Source organism: Orycteropus afer, unplaced genomic scaffold, assembly GCF_000298275.1.
Source record: "Orycteropus afer afer isolate SDZICR_OR568_19922 unplaced genomic scaffold, OryAfe1.0 scaffold00050, whole genome shotgun sequence".
In the NCBI taxonomy this organism is placed as follows: Eukaryota; Metazoa; Chordata; class Mammalia; order Tubulidentata; family Orycteropodidae; genus Orycteropus; species Orycteropus afer.
The window spans coordinates 6,186,543-6,210,802 of NW_006921637.1; the positions used below are offsets into that span (position 1 = coordinate 6,186,543).

General features: G+C 36.8%; 1 protein-coding gene across 1 annotated transcript in view; it reads right to left on the reverse strand.

The window, feature by feature from the left end:
- The window catches only part of MAP3K21 (mitogen-activated protein kinase kinase kinase 21), a 142,313-nt gene that overhangs the window by 52,204 nt on the left and 65,849 nt on the right, over window positions 1-24,260 (reverse strand). Inside the window, exon 5 of the mRNA XM_007938480.2 lies at window positions 10,312-10,552. Coding sequence (XP_007936671.2) covers window positions 10,312-10,552 — 241 coding nt within the window. The remainder of the gene's footprint in view (window positions 1-10,311; window positions 10,553-24,260) is intronic.

Genomic DNA, 24,260 nt, shown 5'->3' on the forward strand with positions numbered 1-24,260 from the left:
ATTAAGAGCCAGTTTGTAGAAGTCTCAAATATGTTTCAGAGAAATTCTTTAACTTGGGGATATATATGGAAAAATCCTCCAAAAGCAATTCAAATAATTGGGTAATGCAACACCGTGAAAGTAAATCATCACTGTTCAATCAGATGCTTTCATTCTTAATAGTATACTATCAAACAGTACTACAATTTGATAATCCAAAGAATTTTTACTAGAATATTGCAGGAAACAAACTCCCTTGAACTTGAGATACAAATAATTTTATTTTCTAGCAAAATTCCTGAAGAAGAAAAATGTTTTTATAGTACCATTCCTCTTTTCTGGATTCTGTCCTAATTATATGTGTGTGTGTGTGTGTGTGTGTGAGAGTGTGAGGGGGAGAATATAAAGTTGGGGATGTTAATGAGAAAAGGAACGTTTCCATAACTGGTACCAGTATTACATTAATACTGCAGCTCTGGTGGCACTGTGGTTAAAGCATTTGGCTGCTATTCAAAAGGTTGGTCATTCAAACTCACCAGCCACTCTGCAGGAGAAAGATGAGGCAGTCTGCTTCCGAAAAGATTTACAGCCTTGGAAATCCTATTGCTATAAGTTGGAATCACACTCAATAGTAGCCAGTTTGTTGTGAACAAAGGCTGTAACTATAATGCTAAATTCCATAAACTGACTTCCATTCCTTTGTGTGGATTAAGATTACATACATTTTTTGGTTATGTTTTTACTGGAATCTTTATTATGTGGCAACGGGTAAGTAAATCTGCAACTACACTGCACACTCTATTCTCAGAAAGAGAAAAGCCAAACAGTACAATCCAAGAATAAAATAAATCTGGTAAAATATAGTCAAAAATATTCAGTCAGCTTTGAATAAACTCAAGGTATTAGCAAAGGAACACTGTGAAGAAAACCAAAAGTAAAAGTGTGAATCTTGAGATATTCTATTTAATCATTCTACCAATGAAGACAAAGGAATCATTGAAATTATTTAATTGATTCTTCTGAGTTCATTTCAGTTTCTCATTATCCCCTGCCAAATTTCTCGGAGGAAACTGTGAATATTAATTATCAAGACATTGTCATAACATAGAAGAAAGCTAATATAATTAAGAAACTAAAGAAAACTCACTTTCAATGTCTGAATTTTGCTATCCTACATATTTGAAACTACATGGCTCATCATAAATAAAATATTTTATTTTTGAATTATTGTTGACTGACACATATAAGACATTGCTGTCAGTTGTACTGTAAGTAATACTTCAACTAAAAACAACCATCAGAAGAAAACTTGAATATTTACCTTTCTTTTTCCTTTTTCAGAGAGGTCGAAGGTAAAATCAATAAGAACCCACAGCCTATTCTCACCTCAACAAACCAGATAAACATTAATTTACACTGTATGTTAATAATGTATACTGTCTACTTAACAACAACTGTGTATTTATGTCTATCACTTACAAGCAATTTTCTGATCACTGAGTATATCTGCAATACCCTAAAAATTCACTTTTAGGTTATGTTTCAAGGCTACCAATAATTTGTAATAATTATTTTATAAGATAATTGTACCCAAAAAAATCACACAAAGACCAAACTCATTCCATCAATTCGATTCCACCTCATAGTGACCCTATTGGGCAGAGTAGAACTGTCCCACAGGATTTCCAAGACTGTAAATCTTTACATAAGCAGATTGCCATATCTTCCTCCTGCTGATGGGTTCAGACTGCCAATCTATTGGTTAGTAGCCAAGCATTTAACCACACCGCCACCAGGACTACTTATACACTTCTTACATAAAACAAAACCTGTCAAGTTTTTGTTGTTTAAATCAAAATTATATGTTTTTATTATTTTTTATTTCTCCAGTGTCCCTTTCCCTCCACTTCCACCCCTGATAGCCAACAAATAAAGTTTCCTTTCATATATAAATGTTTCCTTGACTTTTTACAATAATGTACTAATACTATATTTGACCTTTTGTAAATAACTTATTTCACTGAGCATGTCCTCTAAGTTCATCTATGTTCTGGGGTGCTTTGCCACCAATAATGTAATGGAACCTACATTATTTTTTTAGTGTTACATAGTATTACATTGTGTGTATGTACCACAGTTTGGTCATCCATTCTTCTATTGAATGGCACCTAGGTTGTTTCCATCTTCTTGCTATTGTAAATAGTGCTGTGATGAACATGGGTGTGCATAAATCTGTTCTTGTCCTGGCTCTCACTTCTTTAGGATATATACCTAGGAATAGGATTGCTGGATCAAATGATATTTCTAATTCCAACTTTTTAAGGAATCATCATACAGCTTTCCACAGTGCTTATATTATTTTACAGCCCCACCAGCAGGGTATGAGAGTCCCAATCTCTCCACAGCCTCGCCAGCATTTATTATTTTCTAACTTGTTGCTTGCTAGGGCAATATGGTATCTCATTTTGATTTGCATCTTTCTAATGGCTAATGATTGGGAACATATCTTCGTGTGTTTCTTGGCTGCCTGAATAATGTCTTTGGTGAAAATGTCTATTCATGTCTTCTGCCCATTTTTTAATTGGTTTGTGTTTTTGTTGCTGAGGTGTTGGAGTTTTCTATAAATTTTAGAGATCGGTCCCTTGTCAGATATATTGTTGCTGAATATTCTTTCCCAGTCTGTAGGTTCTCTTTAGACTCTATTGGAGAAGCCTTTGGAAGCACATAAAAATACCCATTCATCTAGTTTATCTTCTGCTGTTTGTGCATTTTGGATTATGCTTTACAGTCGATTTATGCCATAAAGGAAGGCACCTAAATTTGCCCCTATTTTTTCCTTGAGGAACTTTATAGTCTTAAAGTAAACTCACTGCACTCAAGTCAGATTTGACTCATAGCGACCCCTCCTTGGATTTCCAAGGCAGTATCACTACAGAAGTAGATTGCCAAACCTTCCTTCTGAGGAGTGGCTGGTGGGTTTGAACTGCCAGTCTTCTGGTTAGCAGTCAAATGCCTTAGGCACTATGCTACCAGAGCTCCTTGATAGTCTTACATTTCACATTTAAGTCTTTGATCCATCTGGAGTTAGTTTTTGTGTATGGTGTGAGGTATGGGTATTGTTTCTTTTTTCTGCAAATGGATATCCAGTTTTGCCATTTGGTAAAGAAGGCATCTCTTCTCCATTTAATGGATTTCAGCTCTTTGTCAAAACTCAGCTGACCATAGGTCAATGGATCTATTTCTGGGTCCTCAATTCTATTCCACTGGTCTATGTGTCTGTCAATGTACCAATACCAGGCTGTTTTGACTACTGTGTCTGTATAGTAAATTTTGAGATACAGGAATGTGAGACCTCCTACCTTGTACTTCTTCTTCAATAGTGCTTTGCTTATCTGAGGTCTCTTTCCTTTCCATATAAAGTTAGTAATTGGTTTTTCCATATCCTTAAAGAATGTTGATGGAATCTGGATTAGGATTGCATTTAATGTATAGATTGCTTTGGGTACTACTTCACAATGTTCAATCTTCCTATTCATGAGTATGGTATGTTCTTCCATTTATCAGATCTCTTATGGTTTCTTGAAGTAGTCTTTTATAGTTTTCTTTGTACAGGTCTTTTGTGTCCCTAGTGAGATTTATTCACAAGTATTTTATTTTCTTGATAGCTATTATAAATGATATTGATTTCCTTATTTCTTTTCAGCAACTTCTTTGCTGGTGTAGAGGAATCCAACTGATCTTTGTGTGTTGATCTTGTATCCCACCATTATGCTAAATCTCTCAATTAGTTCCAGCAGTTTTTTGCTGAGTCTCTTGGGTTTTCCATGTATAGGATCATATCATCAGCAAATAGAGATAGTTCTACCTCCTCCTTACCAATTTGGATGCCTTTGATTTCTCTTTCTTGCCTTATTGCCCTGGCTAGGACCTCCAATACAATGTTGAATAGAAGTAGTGATAGAGGGCATCCTTGTTTGGTTCCTATTCGCAAGGGGAATGGTTTCAGTGCCTCTCCATTGAGAATAATGTTGGCTGTTGGTTTTGCACATAAGCCCTTTATTACCTTAAGGAATTTCCTTTCTCTTCCTATTTTTCTGAGAGTTTTTATCAGGAATGAGTGTTGGATTTAATCAAATTGCTTTTCTGCAGCGACTGACATGATCATGTGGTTCTTTTCCTTTATTTATGTGATAGATGACATTGATTGCTTTTCTAATATTGAACCATCCTTGCATACCTGATATGAACCCCACTTGGCCATAAAGCATTATTTCTTGGTTATGTTGTTGGAATCTATTGGCTAAAATTTTGTTGAAGATTTTTGCATCTATATTCATGAGGGATACTGATCTGTAGTTTTCTTTTTCAGTGATGTCTTTCCCTGGTTTTGGTATCAAAGTTAAACTTGCTTCACAAAAATGAATCTGGGAGGATTCCATCCTTTTCTAAGTCCTGGAATAGTTTGAGTAGGTTAAGTTCTTCTCTGAAAATTAGATAAAATCCTCTAGTGAAACCTTCTGGGCCAGAGCTTTTTTGTGTTGGTAATTTTTTTTATGACCTGTTCAATTTCTTCTTTTGTTATGGATCTGTTCAAATTTTCCATCTCAGTCTGTGTTATTTTAGGTAAGTAGTATACTTCTAGAAATATGTCTATTTCTTCTAGACTTTCAAATTTATTGGAGTATTGTTCTTCACAACCAAACCAAAAACTTTCAAACTCACTGCCATCAAGTGGGTTCTGACTCATAGCAACACCTCCTTGGGTTTCCAAGATGGGATCTCTGCAGAAGTAGACTGCTCAGTCTTCCTTCTGAGGAGTGGCTGGTGGGTTTGACTAGCCTTCTAGCTAGCAGTCAAATCCCTTAGGCACTATGCCACCAGAACTCCTTAGTTCTTCATAGTATCCTCATATTATCCTTTGAATTTCTGTTGGTTCTTTTGTGAGGTCATCCATTTTGTTTCTTATTCATGTTATTTGTATTCTCTCCCTCTTTTCTGTTGTTAAATTTGCCAGTGGTTTAACAATTTTATTAATCTTTCTAAAAAAGCAATTTCCATTCTTGTTGATTTTTTTCTATTTTCTGTTTAATTCATTTCTGCATGAATCTTTATTATTTCTTTTCTTCTGGTGACTGTAGGCTTTTCTTACTGCTCTTTTTCTAATTGTTAGCCATGTTGGGTTAAGGTGTTGATTTTGGCTCTTTCTTTTTTGACGTGTACATTTATTGCTATCAATTGGCCTCTGATCACTGCTTTTGCTGTGTCCCAAGATTTTGGTATCTTGTCTTTTCATTCCTGTTTAATTCAAGGAATTTTTTAAGTTCACTTTTTATTTCTTCTATTACCCAGTTGTTTTCAAGCAGAGGGCTATTCAGTTTCCATGTGTTTGTTCTTTTTCCATTGATCTTCGTATTGCTGATTTCTAATTTGATAGCATTGTGATCTGAGAAGAAGCTTTGCAGTATTTCAATGTTTTTAAAAGTATTAAGGCTTGCTTTGTGGCCTAATATATAGTCTATCCTGGAGAATGTTCCATATGCATTGGGAAAGAATGTATATTGTGCTACTGTTGGGTGAAGTGCTACGTAGAGGTTTATAAGGTCAAGTTGGTGGATTGTATTGTTTAGTTCTTCTGTGTCTTTGTTGAGTTTCTTTCCAGTTTTCCTATCTGTGATTCCAAGTGGTATAGTAGAATCTCCTATTATGACTGTGGAGTCATCTAATTGTCTTTTCAATTATGTTAAAGTCTGATTTAAGTTATTTTGGGGCTCTTTCATTGGGTGCATAGATATTTATTATTGTTATGTCCTCTTGCTCAATCAATCCTTTAATCATGATATAATGACATTCCTTGTGTCTTATGGTGGTTTTTGTCTTAAAATCAACAACAGAAATTAATATTGCCACTCCTGCTCTTTTATGATCGTCATTTGCTTGATATATCTTTTTCTAACCTTTGATTCTTAGTCTATTTTTGTCTTTGTGCCTAAGGTGAGTTTCTAGTAGACCGCATATTGATGGGTCATGTTTTCTTATCCAGTTTGCAACTCTCTGTTGCTTAAGTGGTGCATTTAATCCATTGACATTTAGTGTAATTATCGGCAAGTGTGAATTTGTTGCTGTCATTTTGTTATGTGCTTTTTTTGTGGTGTTCCTGATTTCTTTGTTCCATAAAATTTTCTGTGCTGAGTTCATTTTGTTTATGAATTGTGTTATCATTTCCTTCTTTGCTACTGTTTTAGTATTTGCTAAATATTTGTGCTTGTCCTCTTTTTTACTGATTTGAAGGTTTATCATTTTTCTTTGAGGTTGCCCTGTAGTTTATTATTTTCTTTCCAAGTTTAGAACAGTCCATTGTATCTTGCAATTGTCTTGAATTCCTCACCATTATAAGTTCTCTAATTATGCTATTTTCCCCCTCTTTTTGGTTTGTAGTTGTGCTCATTTGTCAACTGATGTCTCCGGTTCCCTGTTCCCAATCTTGTAAGCTTACTTTGGATACTTCCATAAATGGACTGGTTTCTGGGTTATGTCATCACATGTGTTAATGGTCAGTTGTTATTGGTTCTCTGTCCAAAGGACTGTCTTTAGCATCTCTTGTGAGGTTGGTCTGGTTTAAACAGATTCCTTTAATTTCTGCTTATCTAGAAATGTCCTAATTTCACTGTCATATTTGAGGGATAATTTTGCTGGGTATATAATTCTTCATTGAAGTGTTTTCTCTTTCAGGATTTTATAGATGCCAAGAAATAAGAGCTCAGTCTTATTGGTTGTCCTTAGTAGGTAACTCTTCATTTTTCCCATGGTGCTTTCAGGATTCATTCTGTCTGTGGTTTTGGCGAATTTGAGTATAATTATGTCTTAATGATTTTCTTTTGGGGTCTATCTTGTTTGGAGTTCTTTGGACTTCTTGAATGGATATATTCTCATCTTTCATCATATCAGGGAAACTGTCTTCCAACAAATCTTCAACAATATTCTCTGTGGTTTTACTTGTCTTATCCTGTTCTGGAATTCCAGTTGCACTTCAGTTAGTCCTCTTCCCACATGAACCTTACACTTTCTTCATTTTATTTTGTTCTTTTCTCTGACTGATCCCTTTCTAAAGAAATATTGAAGTATTTGTTTTCAATCTCACTAATTCTGTCTTCCATTGATTAAAATCTAGTCCTTTCCCCATTCAATCTGTTATCTATTTCTGAAAATGTAGCATTAATCTTTTGAATTATTATCTGTAGAGTTTTTATCATTTCTAATTTTTCCTTTGTTATTTTGTTCTTGTATTGTCTTCTCAAATTGTCCTCAGGTTTTCTCTGTGCTTTCCTCAATTTTGTCAGTGTTTTCCTTGCTCTGTCTCTTAATCCATTGAAGGTATCTAAATATAATACTTTTGAATTCTTTATCAGAGATTCCTAATGCTGCTTCTTCCTCTGGAATGTATTCTGGGCCTGTATCCTGGTCCCTTGTTTCATTTCTACTGCTTTATCTTGCTTCTTTGTGTGGACTGTGATGGTGTGTCGTCTCTCAGACATTGTGATGTTTTTGTGTTTATATTTAATTGGTGGTTGTATGTTGGAGTGATTCACCCAAGAGTTTTGTTTTCTTTGGATGTATCTGGGTAAGTAGGGTACTGTGCTCCTATATTCACTAGTTGGCAGCACTTACGCATTCACCACCTGTCTCCTTCCAGTCAACAGCCTCCCATAGGTCTGTGCTGTCCTTGGTAAGCAAAGCCTATTCTTAGGTCACTGGAATGTAAACAAGAACACTGTCACTTTAAATATTCAAAATGGCCACTGCTTGTTAATACTGAAAATGGCTGCACCCTCTAGACAGCTGAAAGTCCACAATTCAGTTTGTCTCCTTCTTTACTGTTTCCCTTTTCAGTCATAAGCAACCAGTGCATCCATGCATCCCTTGGCAAGCAGGGCTGATTTTTAGGTTAATTCTCAGGTCCTAACACCACTTGAAAATATTCAAATGGTTCATGCCATCAGGATAGCTGACAGTCTGCAGCTCCATTTGTCTCCTTATTCACTGTTTTCATTCTGGTTCTTCTACTACTTGGTGTTTAATTCACTTCTGTATCCTTCTTTTCAAAGCTCCAGGCTCCAGAATTATCTTCTGTATTTGTGTCAATTAGTTCCTCTTTCTTGAAGAAGCTGTGTAGTTTGTCTGCCTATTCTGCCATCTTATGTATGTATTCTGGGTCTGTATCCTGGTCCTTTGTTTCAATTCTACTGCTTTATCTTGCTTCTTTGTGTGGACTGTGATAAGTCTTTGTCTCTCAGACATTGTGACATTTTTGTGCTTACATTTAATTGGTGATTGTATGATGGAGTGATTCACCCCATGGGAAGTCCCCACAAATATCTTTTTTAAACAACAAAAATGGCAATACACCATTTGTTTACTATACACTGGACCCTGCCAGATGGAATACTTAAGAATCAGGTTGACTACATTTCCTGGCTACAACTTCTGGATGTTAACTGAATGTCCTCTGAGCCCAAGAGGTCACTTAATAGGGATGAGAGTGGAAGCAGAGGCACAGTGCACTCTGGAGGCAGATGAATAATTATTGGTCCACACAGCCAGTCAGAGCAGTTGAAACCCTTACTTTTGATAGCAAGGATATGCAAGATGGTCACCCTAGGTCCCCAGCTGGCTAGACTGGACTAGTTCTCTCTGTACCACACCTAGATCTGTTAATGAACCAAGATAAGGTACAACCCATGGCCGTGCAATAAAACGCTGCAGTGTAGGAGGATGTGGCAGGATGGGCCAGGTTCTCTGATAAGGTGGCAGTGCCAAGAAAGCGGTGGCAGTGGGAGGCTCCTGCACAGCACAGCTCAAGGAAGTCGCATGGCTCTTGAGCAGCCCAAGGAGGGAAAAGAGGTCAGGACTATGTAGGAGAGCAGAAGCAGAGCCCTTAGACCACCCACCAGACAGGAAGACTGAACCAGGAAATACAACATTCACCTCAACCAGAGCAGGAAGCCCAGTGGACCCAGCTGTAAGCCCAAGGACAAGCACTTCTGCTTCCAGTTTCAAAATTCTATACTTTTAGCACACATCTTGGGAAAACACTAGAATCCTTAAAGAATTCTAATACATACATTTAGAAAGACAGAAAGATGAAGAAATGTAGATATTTAATAAATATTCTATAAAAGTGCAGCTTACTCTTGTTCTGTCACCATTCTTACTAGTATTAAAAAGAATAACAAAATACAGTAGGTGTATTTGGTTTGTCCTGAAATTAAGTATAATACATAATATTAAAGACTTAAGTTACTGAGTTAATATATGTTTGTTATTTCCTATTCTTTTTAACTTTTCCTAAAACAATTCTTTTATGTTTTTGTCACAGAGTTTTAAAAATGTTTTAACAGATTTCTTAGGTTTACTAGGGAGCTCTGATAGCATAGTGCCTAAGGCACTTGACTGCTAACCAGAAAGCTGGCAGTTCAAACCCACCAGCCACTCCTCGGAAGGAAGGTTGGACAATCTACTTCCTTAGTGATACTGCCTTGGAAACCCAAGGAAGGGTCACTAAGAGTCAAGTCCGACTCAATGGCACACAACAGCAACAACTGGTTTACTAGTTCATTTTTGTACTTCAAGGATGCTAAACCCTCAGATGATAACAGTAATACAACTGAAGTATTTGCTATATTTTGCTGAAAAGCTCTAACATCAGTGTCTCAAACATACTGTTACCAGATGACATTTTAGATTATGTAGAAATAATAGACTTAACAATGAAATATCAAAAGTTTTTTAATCTGGACTTTCACAATACCACAATATTTGGTATTTCGCATTGGTTCATGGCAATCAGCTAAAAAGAAGTTCCATTTTGACTTTAAAAGAAATAAATCAATTAATTCATTAATATGAAAGCCTGCAGAGAGTTAAAAATTTGTATAAAACGTACTGTAATTCACTCCTCATGTTGTTTCATACGTGAAAAATTAACTAGTTCATTCCATAATGAATACTGAGTCCCTGGATAGTACAGGTAATGTGCTCACTGCTAACCAAAAAATGAAGGTTTGAGTCCACCCAAAGGCTCCTCAGAACAAAGGCCTGGCAATCTACTCTGAAAGATTAGCTATTGAAAATCCTAAAGAGCACAGTTCTACTCTGAAACACAATGGAGTTTATCATGATTCAGTGTTGACTAAATGGCAACTGTATAGCTGGTTACTTATGAATATGAATTGAAGTAAATGACTGAAGATATTTATTTAATGTTTTAAATCTTATTTCACATCTCTTCCTAGGTCTGATGAAGCAAAGACATACAAAACCTGAACACAATCATACCTGAAGGTAAACTAATTCGATGTCCATCTTTGAGTTTTAAACGACTTCTCTTAAACTTCCCCTTCCTCTTTTTCACATTAGGCTTTTCCTGATTCAACTGAAATATCATAATGTTAAGCTCCCGCTCCAGCACATCGATCTCACGCTCCGCCAACTGTTGTTCACGCCGCTTTAACAATTCTTCCTGAGACTTCTGCTGAAGAGCTGCTCGAGTTAGCTCCTCTTCACGTGATCGCAGCTCCTGAGACAAAGATTCACACCAACATGGGTCACTCCCAGTAGGAAAAAGGACATTTCTGATATATTATTTATGTACTTCAATAAGACACTCACACTCCTTTTAGACATTTAACTTCCATGCACAACTGAGAAGTGCATTTCCTCTTCCTCTACTCAAGCAACCACCTGCTCCTTCAAATCTACACAGGACAGAACTCTGTTAAGAAAACCAGATCTAAGACCTTAGACTAAACTCACAGCTCCATTTTGCTCTTTTATCTTTCTGATCCTAAAAGAGGCCCAACAAATTTTAAAAACCCAATATGACATTTATCTCTTTTTACCTCTAGCTTTTATAATCATCTGACACATAAAATATACACTAACACATATCAATGAAATATAGGCACATCTTGGAATACTGTGAGTTTGGTTCAGACCATGGCAATAAAAGTATCTCAATAAAGCTAGTACATGAATGTTTTGGTTTCTCAGTGCATATAAAACTTATATTTATATTATATTGTAGTCTATTAATGGAGCTCTGGTGGTATGGTGGATAAGAGACTTGACTGCTAACTGGAAGGTCAGCAGTTCAAACCCACCAGCTACTCCATGGAAGGAAGACTTGGAGACCTACTTCCATAAAGATTTATAGCCTCAGCAACCCAATGGGGGTCCCTGTGAGTCAGAAACAACTCGGTGGGAGTGAGTTTGTTTTTCATTTTTTTTGTAGTCTATTAAGTGTTCAATAGCATTATAAAAAAGTTTGAAACGTTAGAATTACCAAATTGTGACATGGTGATGTGAAGTGAGTACATGTTGGAAAAATTATGCCAATAGACTTACTTGATGCAGTGTTGCCATAAACCTTCAATTTGTAAAAAATGCAACATCTGCAAAGCACAGTAAAGTGAAACACAATAAAATGAGGTATGCCTTTATAGATGTAGTGCAGTGAATTACTTGGTATGGCTTTTCTAGCCATAGTCTTTGTAACCCCCACTGGATTACTGGGTGGGACCATGCAAATAAGGTGTGTAGAACTCTGATGTTGGGATTGGTTAGTTTTGTCAATCTGCCAGGCCTAACACGAGCTCTTCTAGAGGCAGAGAGGGGATCTCACTGCCATCAAGAGAGAAGAGCTGGAGGTGAAGTAGAGTGTATCCTTGGACCCAAGATCCCTGCACTGGATCTCCTTGGCAGAGATGTGCAGCAGAGAGAGATGCCCCAGAAGAGAGAGATGCCTCAGTAGAGAGAGACATCACAGCAGAGAGACAGTAGCAGTGGAACCAAGAGGCATGAGACAGAGTGGCGGGCTTACCTGGCCCACAGAGTGAGAAAGCTGAGTGCCCTTGGACAGAAGCCTCGCTGATGGAGTCGGGTACACCTAAGTGTACCTATCAGCAGCGCTAAAAGAGCTTTGTAACACTTGCCCAAGCAGGGCAGAGGCCAGGCCGAGACACCAAGGGCCAAAGAGTTGTGCCTGAGGGCATATCAGAGGGAGACTGTCCTGATTGAAGAATTGTATTCTGAGCACATTCCTGAGTCTGAATTGTAGCCTGTTACTTCCCCAATAAACCCCAAAATCGTCAGTGTTGTCTGTGAGCTTTGTGTGGCTATTACAACGAATTATTGAACCCAGCAGAAAAGTTGTAAGTGCCATGGAAAGGACAATTGGTGTCGGAATTGGTAAAAGGTTGGAGGGTGGCAATATATCTGGCGTGTTAGGAGTAAGCCCTGGGCTGCTGCTGATGACTCTGCTTCCCCCTTGTGAGATTGGAGGAGGTTAGAAGATGCCATTCCAAGACCTTTTTGCAATAGATATGAATGACTTATTTTAAAATAAAGCCAAAAGTTAAAACTTTATTAATTAAAGGATAATTATTCTATTTACAAAAGACTGAAGTTGATTTTTTTATCATTATTATTTATTTAAAGGCTTCTTGAGAATGTTTAGGAGCCCTGGTGATGCTATGGTTAAAGCACTCAGTGCCAACAAAAGGTCAGTGCTTTGAATTCAGCAGCTGCTCCATAGGAGAAAGATGGGGCAGTCTGCTTCCATAAAGATTTACAGCCTGGAAAACCTAGAGGGCAGTTCTACCCTATCTTATAGGGTTGCTATGAATCACAATCTACTCAATGTATTGGGTTTGGTTTTTGGGTGTAGCATACTTAATAGTTTGTTTAGAGATTACAACATCTTGGTACAGACATTAAGGGGAAAAAACAAAGTTAATGTTTTAGGAAGTCAGCTGTAGACCAGGAGCACTGGAGATGAAATATATAAAACATCTCCACAATTAAAAGACAAAGGAAAATATACTCAGTTTACAAAGAAATTTTCAGGATCACATTAATGTATGGAAAGTATTATGCCACACATAGATCTTATAAATTAGCTTACAGAAGTTCTTTTGTCATGATACTTACAGATTAAAGTTTAACTTTCCCTGGATTTTGGTTTTAGAATTATTAAATGTTTAAGAAATAAAATATCTATGAATTGCAGGATACTTTTATTCCTATTAGAAATAAATTATCCAATAGTAAAACTCAAAACTCTACAAAGTTTTTAAACTATATCCCCATTATTTCATTTCTGAAAATTGTTTGTTCTTTGGCAAAGATGTGAATATTCCTTTTAATGATGATATGCTTGCTATTCTAGATTACCTGCTAATAAATCAAGCACTGGCACAGAAATAAAGGCATCTGCAAGTTTTTATACACTGCTCCAAACAAACTTAAGTGTGATCTTATACTATTCTAAGGAGCCCTGGTGGTGCAGTGCCTAAGGCATTTGACTGCTAACCAGAAGTTTGGCAATTCAAACCCACCAGCCACTCCTCAAAAGGAAGAAGTAGCAATCTACTTCCGTAAAGATTTACTGCCTTGGAAACCCAATGGGGGTCACTATGAGTTGGAATCAACTCAATGGCAGTGGGTTTGCTTTGTTTGGTATACTGCTCTAACACCAACATCTCTGTTAGGAATGGTAGATAGCTTCTCAGGTGGAATGTTAATCATGGAGCTATGAGCTCTGCCCAAACATTTCCTACTTACTTCATGGAGCCCATACCCATTGCCATGCAGTCGATTCTGACTCATAATACCCCCACTGGGTTTCCAAGGCTGTAAATATTTATGAAAGTAGATTACATCATCTTCCTCCCATGGAGCAGCTGTTGGGTTTGAACTGCCAACATTCTGGTTAGCATCCAAATGCATTAACCACTATGCAACCAGAGTTCCTTATACTTTTAATAGGCCTACCTTAAAAATAGTGATTGAAGAAGAAATACTATATATACTCTCTCTATATATATATGTAGAGGTTCATGGAAGAGACTAGAGTCAAACATGGGATTAAAATGGCAATTCAAGTTGACTAATCCCTTGGACTTTTTATAGATGTACTCAAAGGGTAATCCAGGTTGATCTGTCAGTATGATTATCATAAAGAAAAATAAACATAGAAGGCCATCTTCCCACAAATATATATGACAATATCAAGAAAGACTGGGGAGTCCTGATAACAAAAAAATGTATTTATTTAAATCAAACTAACTCTGAATTTATGAAGATTATACCAAAGTGAACTGCAATTTACCTTTAAAACATTTCTCTGCCCCTCCTCCAAGCTAACCACATAAACAAAATTGTGGGAGAAATGATTTACTTAAGAAGAACTAATACACAAATCACTTATGCTATTATGTACCAGTTAGTTCTTATTTCTAAAGCAGACCAGTATTTCTTGATTCTACTATGCCAGATATAAATGATGATTTCTTGAAAATAAAAAAAAGGAAAAATACTACACGTTAAAAAAAAAAACATTCTGTGTTCCATTTTTTACCTGGTGACTCTCCCCAACAAGTTTATCCAAATGGGATTATTTTACTGTTGTATGTTTAAGGATAGCAGAAAATTTTCAGTCAACTTTGTATTCTAACTCATCTATTGCCTGCCCTCTTGTTAAGATATTATTTTCAGTGATGTTGATGGCAATTCAATTAGCTTTCGTCAATAGGGTTTCAAATCAGTTCCTTATGGTTCAACCCCCTGCTGACACTTACATTTTCACCCCAGATATACTGAACCAGAACTATACTTCAACACGATCTTATTCCTTTGTTAAAATGTAGGTTCTGATTCTGTATATCTGGGGTGGAAATGCAAATTTCAGCCAGAGGTTGAACTAGAAGAAACGGTTCAAAGCACTAGTTTTTAAATGAAATAGCATGTGGACTAGGTAAGGAAAGCAAATTCAATTAGGCTTTTTCCCTGTACCACTACTATAGTATCTGAATAAAAAACCTTTTAAATTCCGGGTCCCAAGCTAAAATGTGAATACTCTTATTATGACTTTATGAATAATAACTTAAAAATCACTTGCTTAAGACTTCAGAAGACAAACATATAAGATCAAAGAGGAAAGTAGCAAAAGTAATTTTCCTTCTGAATAGATTTTAAATAGTCAAAAGTAAAAGAAAAAGTGTCTGGGGCATTAGAACTAACTCTTTTGAATACTTTGAAATTATGAAGCATACAAAAAATTCTTTTAGTTGATAAGATTACTAGGAGTCATATTTGTTTAATTGCTTGGCACAGGTAATTCTAGTAATGGAAAATCCAGATTCCTGGCAACAGATGTTAATTATTAACAGTGACATACCTTTCAATAGTTCAAAAACAGGTGCATGCATAAGCACACGAAGACAGACATACAGAGATAAGAAGCCAGGAATTTGGGGAGGAACCAGTATCTATGGAGGCTACAGGCTACTGAGTAACACAGACCACAGCCAAGTTACTGCCCCATTAACTCCAAGTCTGATACCTCCTACTTTAGGCAAGCAGTGAGCAAGAAAAGGAGATAGAGCACATACCTTATGCTTCTTAGCCCATCAAAAAAAGACACAGAAACTTTTAAGCAAAATTGTACATTCTTCAACTGTAAATCAAATGGCTCAAAGGATAATATAAATGCTGTATTGTAAAGAGAACTACACAGAAGTCAGGTAACAAGAAAACGCAAAGAGAGTTATAGGATAATCCAAAAACCAGTCAAAAGAATTACCAAAAAAAGCACTAAACCTAAAACCAAACTCACTGCTGTCTAGTCAGAGCCGACTCATAGGGACCCTCCTTTAGTTTTCCGAAGCACTATCACTACAGAAGTAGATTGCCCGATCTTCCTTCTGAAGAGTGGCTGGTGGGTTTGAACCACCAGCCTTTTACAAGCACTAAGCCTCAAAATGGAGAAGGATATTCAGTCGTGAAGCATGCTTTGATTTGTATACCACATAAAAGAATTAATTAATTCATTGTATATTTCTATATCCTGCAGCATCATTAATAATTATCAGTAATTGAAGAAGAATAATTAAATAAAATAGTATAGAATAGCAGTTAGGAGCTCTGGTGGCAAAGTGCCTAAGGCATTTGACTGCTAACCAGAAGGCTGGCGGTTCAAACCTACCAGCCACTCCTTGGAAGGAAGACTGGGCAATCTACTTCCATAAAGACATCACTTCGGAAACCCAAGGAGGGTCACTATAAGTCGGATTTGCCTCTATGGCAGTGAGGTTTTTTGTTTGTTTGTTTGTTTTTTTAAGAATAGCAGTGATTACAAATAATGCTGCTTCCCAATTTTAATTTCTGTTATTTCAAGTTTTATTTTTCTTTAAGGTTCTTTTCCACTTGGCAAAACTTTTTCTATTAAACATCTAATTTAAGAATTCCTGAAAATATTGTCCCTATCTTTTGAATTCATGATTATTATATTTTCAAAAAAAACATATTAGTAATTTCATTGTATCAAAGTATCACTGACAGTAATCCTTCAAAGAACTGCAAGATTTTGAAAAATAATTGAGTCAGCCTTTTCCAGAATTATTCCTCAGAGCCTAGAGTTCCTGGTTGGGAACTGTAGAAGTATCAGGAAGTTACTGGTAGGGCCTGACATAGCTTCAATCAAAGCAACTGCTTTATCTCATACAGCAAATACTTACTGAGAACCCTGGTGGAATAATGGTTAAATGCTCGACTGCTAACTGAAAGGTCAGCTGTTCAAAGCCTGAGCAGCTATGACAGAGGAGAAAAGACCTGGTCAAATGCTCCTGCAAAGATTACAGCCTAGGAAACCCTACAAGGCAGTTAGTTATATCCTGTCCTATAGAGTGGCTAATTGGAATTGTCCCAACTGCACACAACAGGCAATATTCTAAGCACTTTGCGATATGTTACTTATTTAAGCCTCACAGCAGCCTCAAGGTAGTGAGTTTCTATTACCATTTTAATCATGGGGAGGCACCAAGGGTAACAGTGTCCAGGTCATCACACATCTAGCAAGTGGCAGAGCCAAAGTTCAAACAGGCTCTCTGAGAGTCCTTGGTCTTTCTTAACTACCACACTAGACTACAGCGAGGGAGCTCTGATAGCGTGGTGCCTAAGGCACTTGACTGCTAACTAGAAGACTGGCAGTTCAAACCCACCAGCCACTCCTCGGAAGGTTGGGCAATCTACTTCCGTAGTGATACTGCCTAAGAAACCCAAGGAGGGGACACTATGAGTCGGATCTGACTCAACGACACATAATAACATCAGCAACAACAGACTACAGCGAAAAATGCTAAAAACACCATGGACCACTAAAAGAACTAACAAATCTGCCCTGGAAGAATGCTCCTTAGAAGGAATAATGGCCAAGTTTTGTCTTACCTACTTTGGTCATATTGTAAGAGACCATTCCCTGGAGAAGGATATCATGCTTGGTAAAGTAGAAGGTCAACGAAAGAGGGGAAGGTCCTCAACAAGATAGACTGACACGGTGGCTACAACGATGGGCTCTGGTATAGCAGAGATTGTGGAGGTGGCACAGGACTGGGCAGTGTTTCATTCTGCTGTACATAGGGTCGCTATGAGTTGGTGACTACTCGATGGCACCTAACAACAGACTACTATAGATTCTGGCATTCTGCAAAAGACTTAATATAAGAGAGGGAGGGAGTTGGGCTATTATATTTTTTCAGAATTCCATATATATATATATATATATATATATATATATATATAAATATATATTGGACACCAAATTTCAATCCCCAGGGTACTTTCCCCAAGAGGTCCAAATTCTGAACTCTGGAACAAGGCGAAACATATTTTCCCACCACTTGAAAATTCTGCCAGAAATTGAGGACAACCACTGCATTCCTCATCTGTTCCATGTCCTTCATTGTTGTGTGCTCAGATTCCCAAGCTCCTCACCTTCTGGGCCATCCTCCTTGAAAGGCTCTCTATCACATGTTGTTGTTGTTGTTATGTGCTGTCGAGTCAGCCCCGACTCATAGCGACCCCTCCTTGGGTTTCCAAGGCAGTATCACTACGGAAGTAGGATTGCCCAACCTTCCTTCCGAGGAGTGGCTGGTGGGTTTGAACCGCCAGCCTTCTGGTTAGCAGTCAAGTGCTTTAGCCACTATGCTACCAGAGCTCCTACTCACATAGTGCCCACAATCAAACGCAGTACATTGGAGTGATCTGAACAAGTAAAGTACAATTGGTGGAAATGGTAAACACAGGGAGGAAGGAGGAAGAGTACTGTTTCATTATGGGGACTGCAACGAATGTCACAAAACAAAATGTGTATGAATTGTTAAATAGGAAACTAACTTGCTCTGTAAATTTTCACCCAACATACAATTTAAAAATAAATAAATTAGATATCTATAATAATTCTAGGAGTTCTGGTGGTACAGTAGGAGCTCTGGTGGTGTACTGTGTAAGGCATTTGACTGCTAACCAGAAGGCTGGCAGTTCAAACCCACCAGTCAATCCTCAGAAGGAAGATTGGGCAATCTATTTCCATAGTGATATTGCCTCAGAAACCCAAGGAAGGGTCATTATAGTCGGATCTGACTCAATGGCAGTGGTTGAAATACTGAGCTGCTAACCAAAAGGTCAGCAGTTCAGTGGGAGAAAAAGAGGTAGTCTGCGTCTGTAAAAATTTATAGCCTTGGAAGCCCTATGGGTCAGTTCTACTCAGGCCTATAGGGTCATGAGTCAGAATCCACTAGATGGCAATAGGTTTAGTTTATAGTATTCCTTTTTGGCTTGTTATATGGCTCTTTTCCATAAATGATACTTTCATCCAGAAATTCAAATATTTCCAATTTCTTTTCTTAATGTCTTTTTAAATTAAGAAAGTATATTTCCATTTCTTTTATGTTTAAAATTTATATATTTTGTCATTTATTGTAATTTTTATTTTCTTGGCTTTAAAGGAAGCCCTTCATGAATATTTCACATTTGATCATTGGTTCATGAATAAATTACTTTCTATCAGGAAAAAAAAAATTGTGATTGGCATTTCTTATGTGAACTCTGTATTTATTCATAGACCCAAATTGTGTTCACTTGTTTTGTAGTCTTAAAATTAGAAAATATTGAAAGTCTAAGGAAAAAAGTGAATTGTCTACGACTTGAGAAAATGACTTTAGTATTGCATTTCTAGCCTAAAATGATAACATTTTACCTTACAAAATATAGTATTATCTAATTAGAGAAACTAATAATTCCACATACTCACCACTAACATGTAGTAGATGTTAAATTTTTAGCATACTTGTTTCAGATCAAGGAGCTCCAGTGATGCAGTGGTTAAAGCATTCTGCTACTAACCAAAAAGTCAGTGGTTCAAACCCACCAGCTGCTCCATGGAAGAAAGGTGAGGCAGTCTGCTTCCATAAAGATTTATTTACAACCATGGAAATCCTATGGAGCAACTCTACTCTGTTCTATAGGGTTGTTATAAGTCAGAATTGATTCAATGGCTGTGGGTTTGGCTTTGGTTTAGATGTTTCATATCTGTTAAAGCCCTGGGTGCATCACACTCTGATCTTTTTCCCTCCCTCTTTCTCTCCCTCTTTCGAACTAACTGCTATTCTTAAGCTGGTACATATCCTTTTAATACATAATATTGTTCTTTTTTTTTTTTTTTTTTGAAATATACATACATGGTTTATATTGTAATTAATCTTCTGCAACTTCCTTTTTCCACTTGATAACATGTCTGAGATTTACCTGTATTGAAACATATAGCTACAGTTCACATTTACATTAATTTACATTAACTGATGTACAGATTTCCATCATATGAACATACACAATCTTAGGGATCTATTCCCCTATAATGGGTGTTGGGTTTGTTTCCAATTTTTCAGTATTGCAAACAATGCTAAAGTTAACAGCCTTAAGCATGTTTCCTTATGCATATGTGTAAGTTTGTTAAGATTATATAACCAAAAGTCAAACAGCTGAGTTCATGTCTCTTTTATAGCAGAAGATTAATAACATTTACATACTTTTGAATTCCTTTTCACCTAAAGCAATAATTCTAATTATTGCTAATGTCTCCTACTTAAGATGTACATCAGGAGCTTATTGAGAAACTGTACTTAGGTTTATTTTAATCCTTACCAAGTGACAAATACTGTGTTCTACACTGTGGATGCAAATTAACAAGAATGAAATAGTATATCTCAGGAACTTATTATGTAGCAAAAAGGTAGACAAATTAAATGAGCAAAAATAATAAAGTATATTTCATGCCATGATATGGGAAGTAGAGGATACTATGATAACACATAGTTTATATGGTACAATGGAGTAATAGAAGGGAGATATGAAGAAGTGAGAATGAAGGATCCAATGATTGTGAGTTAGGGATAAAGCTAGATAGGGGAGAGTCTTCTCCAAAAGAAAACAATATGTACAAAGGGCAAAAATCAAGAGTATGACATGAGAAATGCAGTATGCTTAGGAAGACAGGACATTAGGAAAGTGAGGCTAAATATGTAGAGAGAATGGAAGTTAATAAAGAAATGGAGTTGGTCCTTAGAAGTAAAGATGGTCAGATTAGCACGATTCTAGAAGGATCACTGGCAGTGGTGAGAAGAATGAATTAAGGAAGGAGAACTCGATGCAGAGCAGAACAGTCAGAACGTCAGTGAGGTAATCCAAGTGACAGATGAGGACAACCTGGATTGGAATCACCACTGATAGTATTTGTCATAAGGGGGCCACAGGAAACAGCTTAAAAGACTGGGTATCTGAGAAAACAGTAGTCCCGTTAACACAAATAAGGAAGGTGGATAGGAAGCAATTCTTTTAGAGGAAGAAGAAAGTGAGGAGGAGGTTCTGACTTCAATGTTTGGCTTAAATGTGCTAAGAAGACATCAAATCAAGCAGCTTTTTAAAACTTGCCGAAAGGTTCACATCTCCAGACTACCAGTCAGTCAAAGGACTATTATTCAAGGATAAAGACTATCATATTTATCTCTGTATCCTGGGACTTCAGCACTGTGCTCACCACACAGTAGATGTTCAATACTGTTTGCTGAAAAAAAACTCTACCAATGAAACTTGGAACAATTTCACCACAGACACATTGAAACTATGGAAAATAACCTATATCTCAGGGAATGCCTATGACATATTTTGTATTAATACTCAATTTAGCATGTTAACAGCAGGAAAATGTAAGAATAGAATTTTTGTTTATAATGTGGTGGTATCATACACAATTTTATATATAAGAGCTTAGGACATGTTTATGCATATATATCCAAGCCACAACTTGTTATATATTCCCTCTGTGATAAATGGAGCTGTGTGTCAACTTGGCTGGACCACAATTCTGTGTGTTTTAAGTGTTGTGATATGGTTATTCCCATGATGGGATCAGATGGTTATGTGTTGAACAGGCAATCTGTTGAAAGGGAGTTTCCCTAGGGGTGTGGCCTGCTTCCAGTATATCTATGGATATTCTGGGAAAAGAGACATTCTTCTGTGGATTGGGATTCTGTTGTGCTGCCTACAACTGTCCGTGAGTGAACAACCCACCATTCGGCCTGGAGATCTTGGATTTGTCATTCGTTGGAGTCAACAGCCGATGTACTGCCTACCAGCTTGAGCTCCTCAGCCCCTATGGCTGCAAGAGTCGGGAAAGCCTCCAGCTTGACATGGAAAAGCCTCCAGCTTGACATTTGATCCAGGACCTTTGGACTTGCCAGCTTCTATAAGTGTGTGAGCCATTTTCCTAAGACAAATTTCTCTATATATACATATATAGAGAAGCTTTACTGGTTTTGTTTCTCTAGAGAACTCAGTCTAACACACCTCTCGACTCAGATTGGTTTTGAAGTTTACAGTGTCAGGTACAAATGTGAAAGTCTAGAAATGTAGTACACAGCACACTACAAAAGTCATGATAACATGACCATGGAGAATAACTCTCAGGTATGGCATAATTTCATGTTTCAGTGTCATAAATTGGAACAAACACATGAACTACTGATTTAATCAAAACAATATCCCCTAATTAAAAAGAATTATATTATTTTAGCATCATAAATATATGATATAAAAATTCCTCCTTGGAAGATTATATAGCTTTTTAAAGGTCACCAATTACTTGCAATGTTGTACTTTACCCCAGACATTTACTGCACATTCCAATAGAAGAACTTAACCCATTAACCTATTATACATTTGAAAGAAGAATAAACCTTGGTTCATCAAAATACTCAAGTACTACAAAAATATCTCCAAAAAAAAATAAATAAATCTTGCAACTGTAGCACAGAACCAGGCTTTGAATTTATGGTTGTTTGATGACCATTAGTAGTCATTTGTCACCATTCAAAAAGAGTTAATTGAACTAGTTTTTCAATTAGTTTTCCTTCAAATTATTTTTATTTCTCATATTTCACCACATATGCAGTAAAGTAACTGCAGCCTCAACATATTTTAACATATAAACCAAAAACAGTTGTGGTCGAGTCAATTCCAACTTATGGCTACCTCATGTGTGTCTGAGTAGAACTGGTTTTCAATGGTGGATTTTTTAGAAGTAGACTGCCTGGTCTTTTTTCTGAGGTGCCCCTGGATGGACATGAACTTCCTACCTTTCTGTTAGCAGCTGAGTGCATTAACCATTTGTACCACAGAAAGACTCCACTTAACATATAAGTTTCTATTTTCTTCCTTAACTAATCATGTTAAAAAGTCAAAATTTACACAGTTCCTTTGTTTCTCCAACAAAGCAGTGTGGCACTGGATATAAAAGATGTGCATTGGGGGAGGAAAAGACTTAAAGAGGCTTTAAAAGACATAACAACCCAAAAAAATACGTAGACCTTGTTTAAATCCTGATATGCATAATAAAAAACGGAAAAAGACATCTTTGAGACAAATTGTGTTATCTGAATATGAGTACTCATATACAAACACAATCTGGATATTATATGATAGGATTATATGATATTAAGGAATTATTGTTAATTTTTTAGGAAAATAATAGAAAAGAGGTTCTTTTTTTTAAAAAAAAATCCTTTGTAATTCAAATTACATACTACTTATGGATAAAATGATCTGAATCTAGGATTTGATTTAAAATACTCCAATTAAAAAAAATGATGGAGAAAAGAGATGACTAAAACTGACAAAATAACTGACAATTACTTAAGTTGGTTAATGTATACAAGCCGGGAGCCCTGGTGGCATAGTGCCTAAGGCATTTGACTGCTAACCAGAAGGTTGGCAGTTCAAACCCACCAGTCACTCCTCAGAAGGAAGATTGGGAAATCTACTTTTGTAGAGATACCACCTTGGAAACCCAAGGAGGGGTTGCTATGAGTCGGATCCGACTCGATGGCACATAACAACAACAACAACAACAACAACAATGTGTACAAGGGGTTTATTATACTATCCTCTCTCCTTTTTTTGGCATTTGAAAATTCCTCTAATAAAAGGGGTTTTTTTTGTACCACTTATACATTTACAGTACATTTCTGTTTTGCTTATTTCTTTAACCTGAAGAGAAGGATTAAGAAGTATGGATGTCTGAAAAAAATATTCTAGAATGATACTATCAGTGGTCTTTGGCTCATATTTCTCATAAGCTTCATAAATGTTAGTACTTACACAATTAAAAATATATCCCTACCAATGTATGCCACCACTCGTCTGTCAGGTTGTCATACAGTGGTGGCTTACATGTTGCTGTGAGGCTGGAGGCTATGCCACCAGTATTTCAAATACCAGCAGGATCACTCATGGTAGACAGGTTTCAGCAGAGCTTCCTAACTAAAACTCAGAAAAAGGAAAAGGCTATCCACTTCTCCAAGAATTGGTCAGTGAAAACCCTAAGAATAGCAGTGAAACACAGTATATTTATGAATAGCCCTGAAACACTGTCTGATATAGTGTTGCAAGAAGAGTCCCTCAGGTTGGAAGGCGCCCAAAATACAACTAGGGAAGAAGAGCCTACTTACTCAAAGCAGAGTCAACTTTAATGAAGTAGATGGAGTAAAGCTTTCAGGACCTCCATTTACTTATATGGCATGACTCAAAATGGGAAGAAACAGCTGCAAATATCCATTAATCATCAGAACATGAAATGTGCAAAGTTTGAATCTAGGAAGAGTGGAAGTTCTAAAAATGAATGGATGTATAAAGTTTGATATCCTAGGCATTAGTGAACTGAAATGGACTGGTTTTAGCCATTCTGAATCAGACAACCAAATGCTCTACTATGTTGGGAAAGAAATTGAAGAGGACTGGTGTCATATTCATTGTAACAAAATATGTTTCAAGATCTATCCTGCAACACAGTGCTGTCAGTGATAGGATAATATCCATATGTCTATAAGACTAGTTAA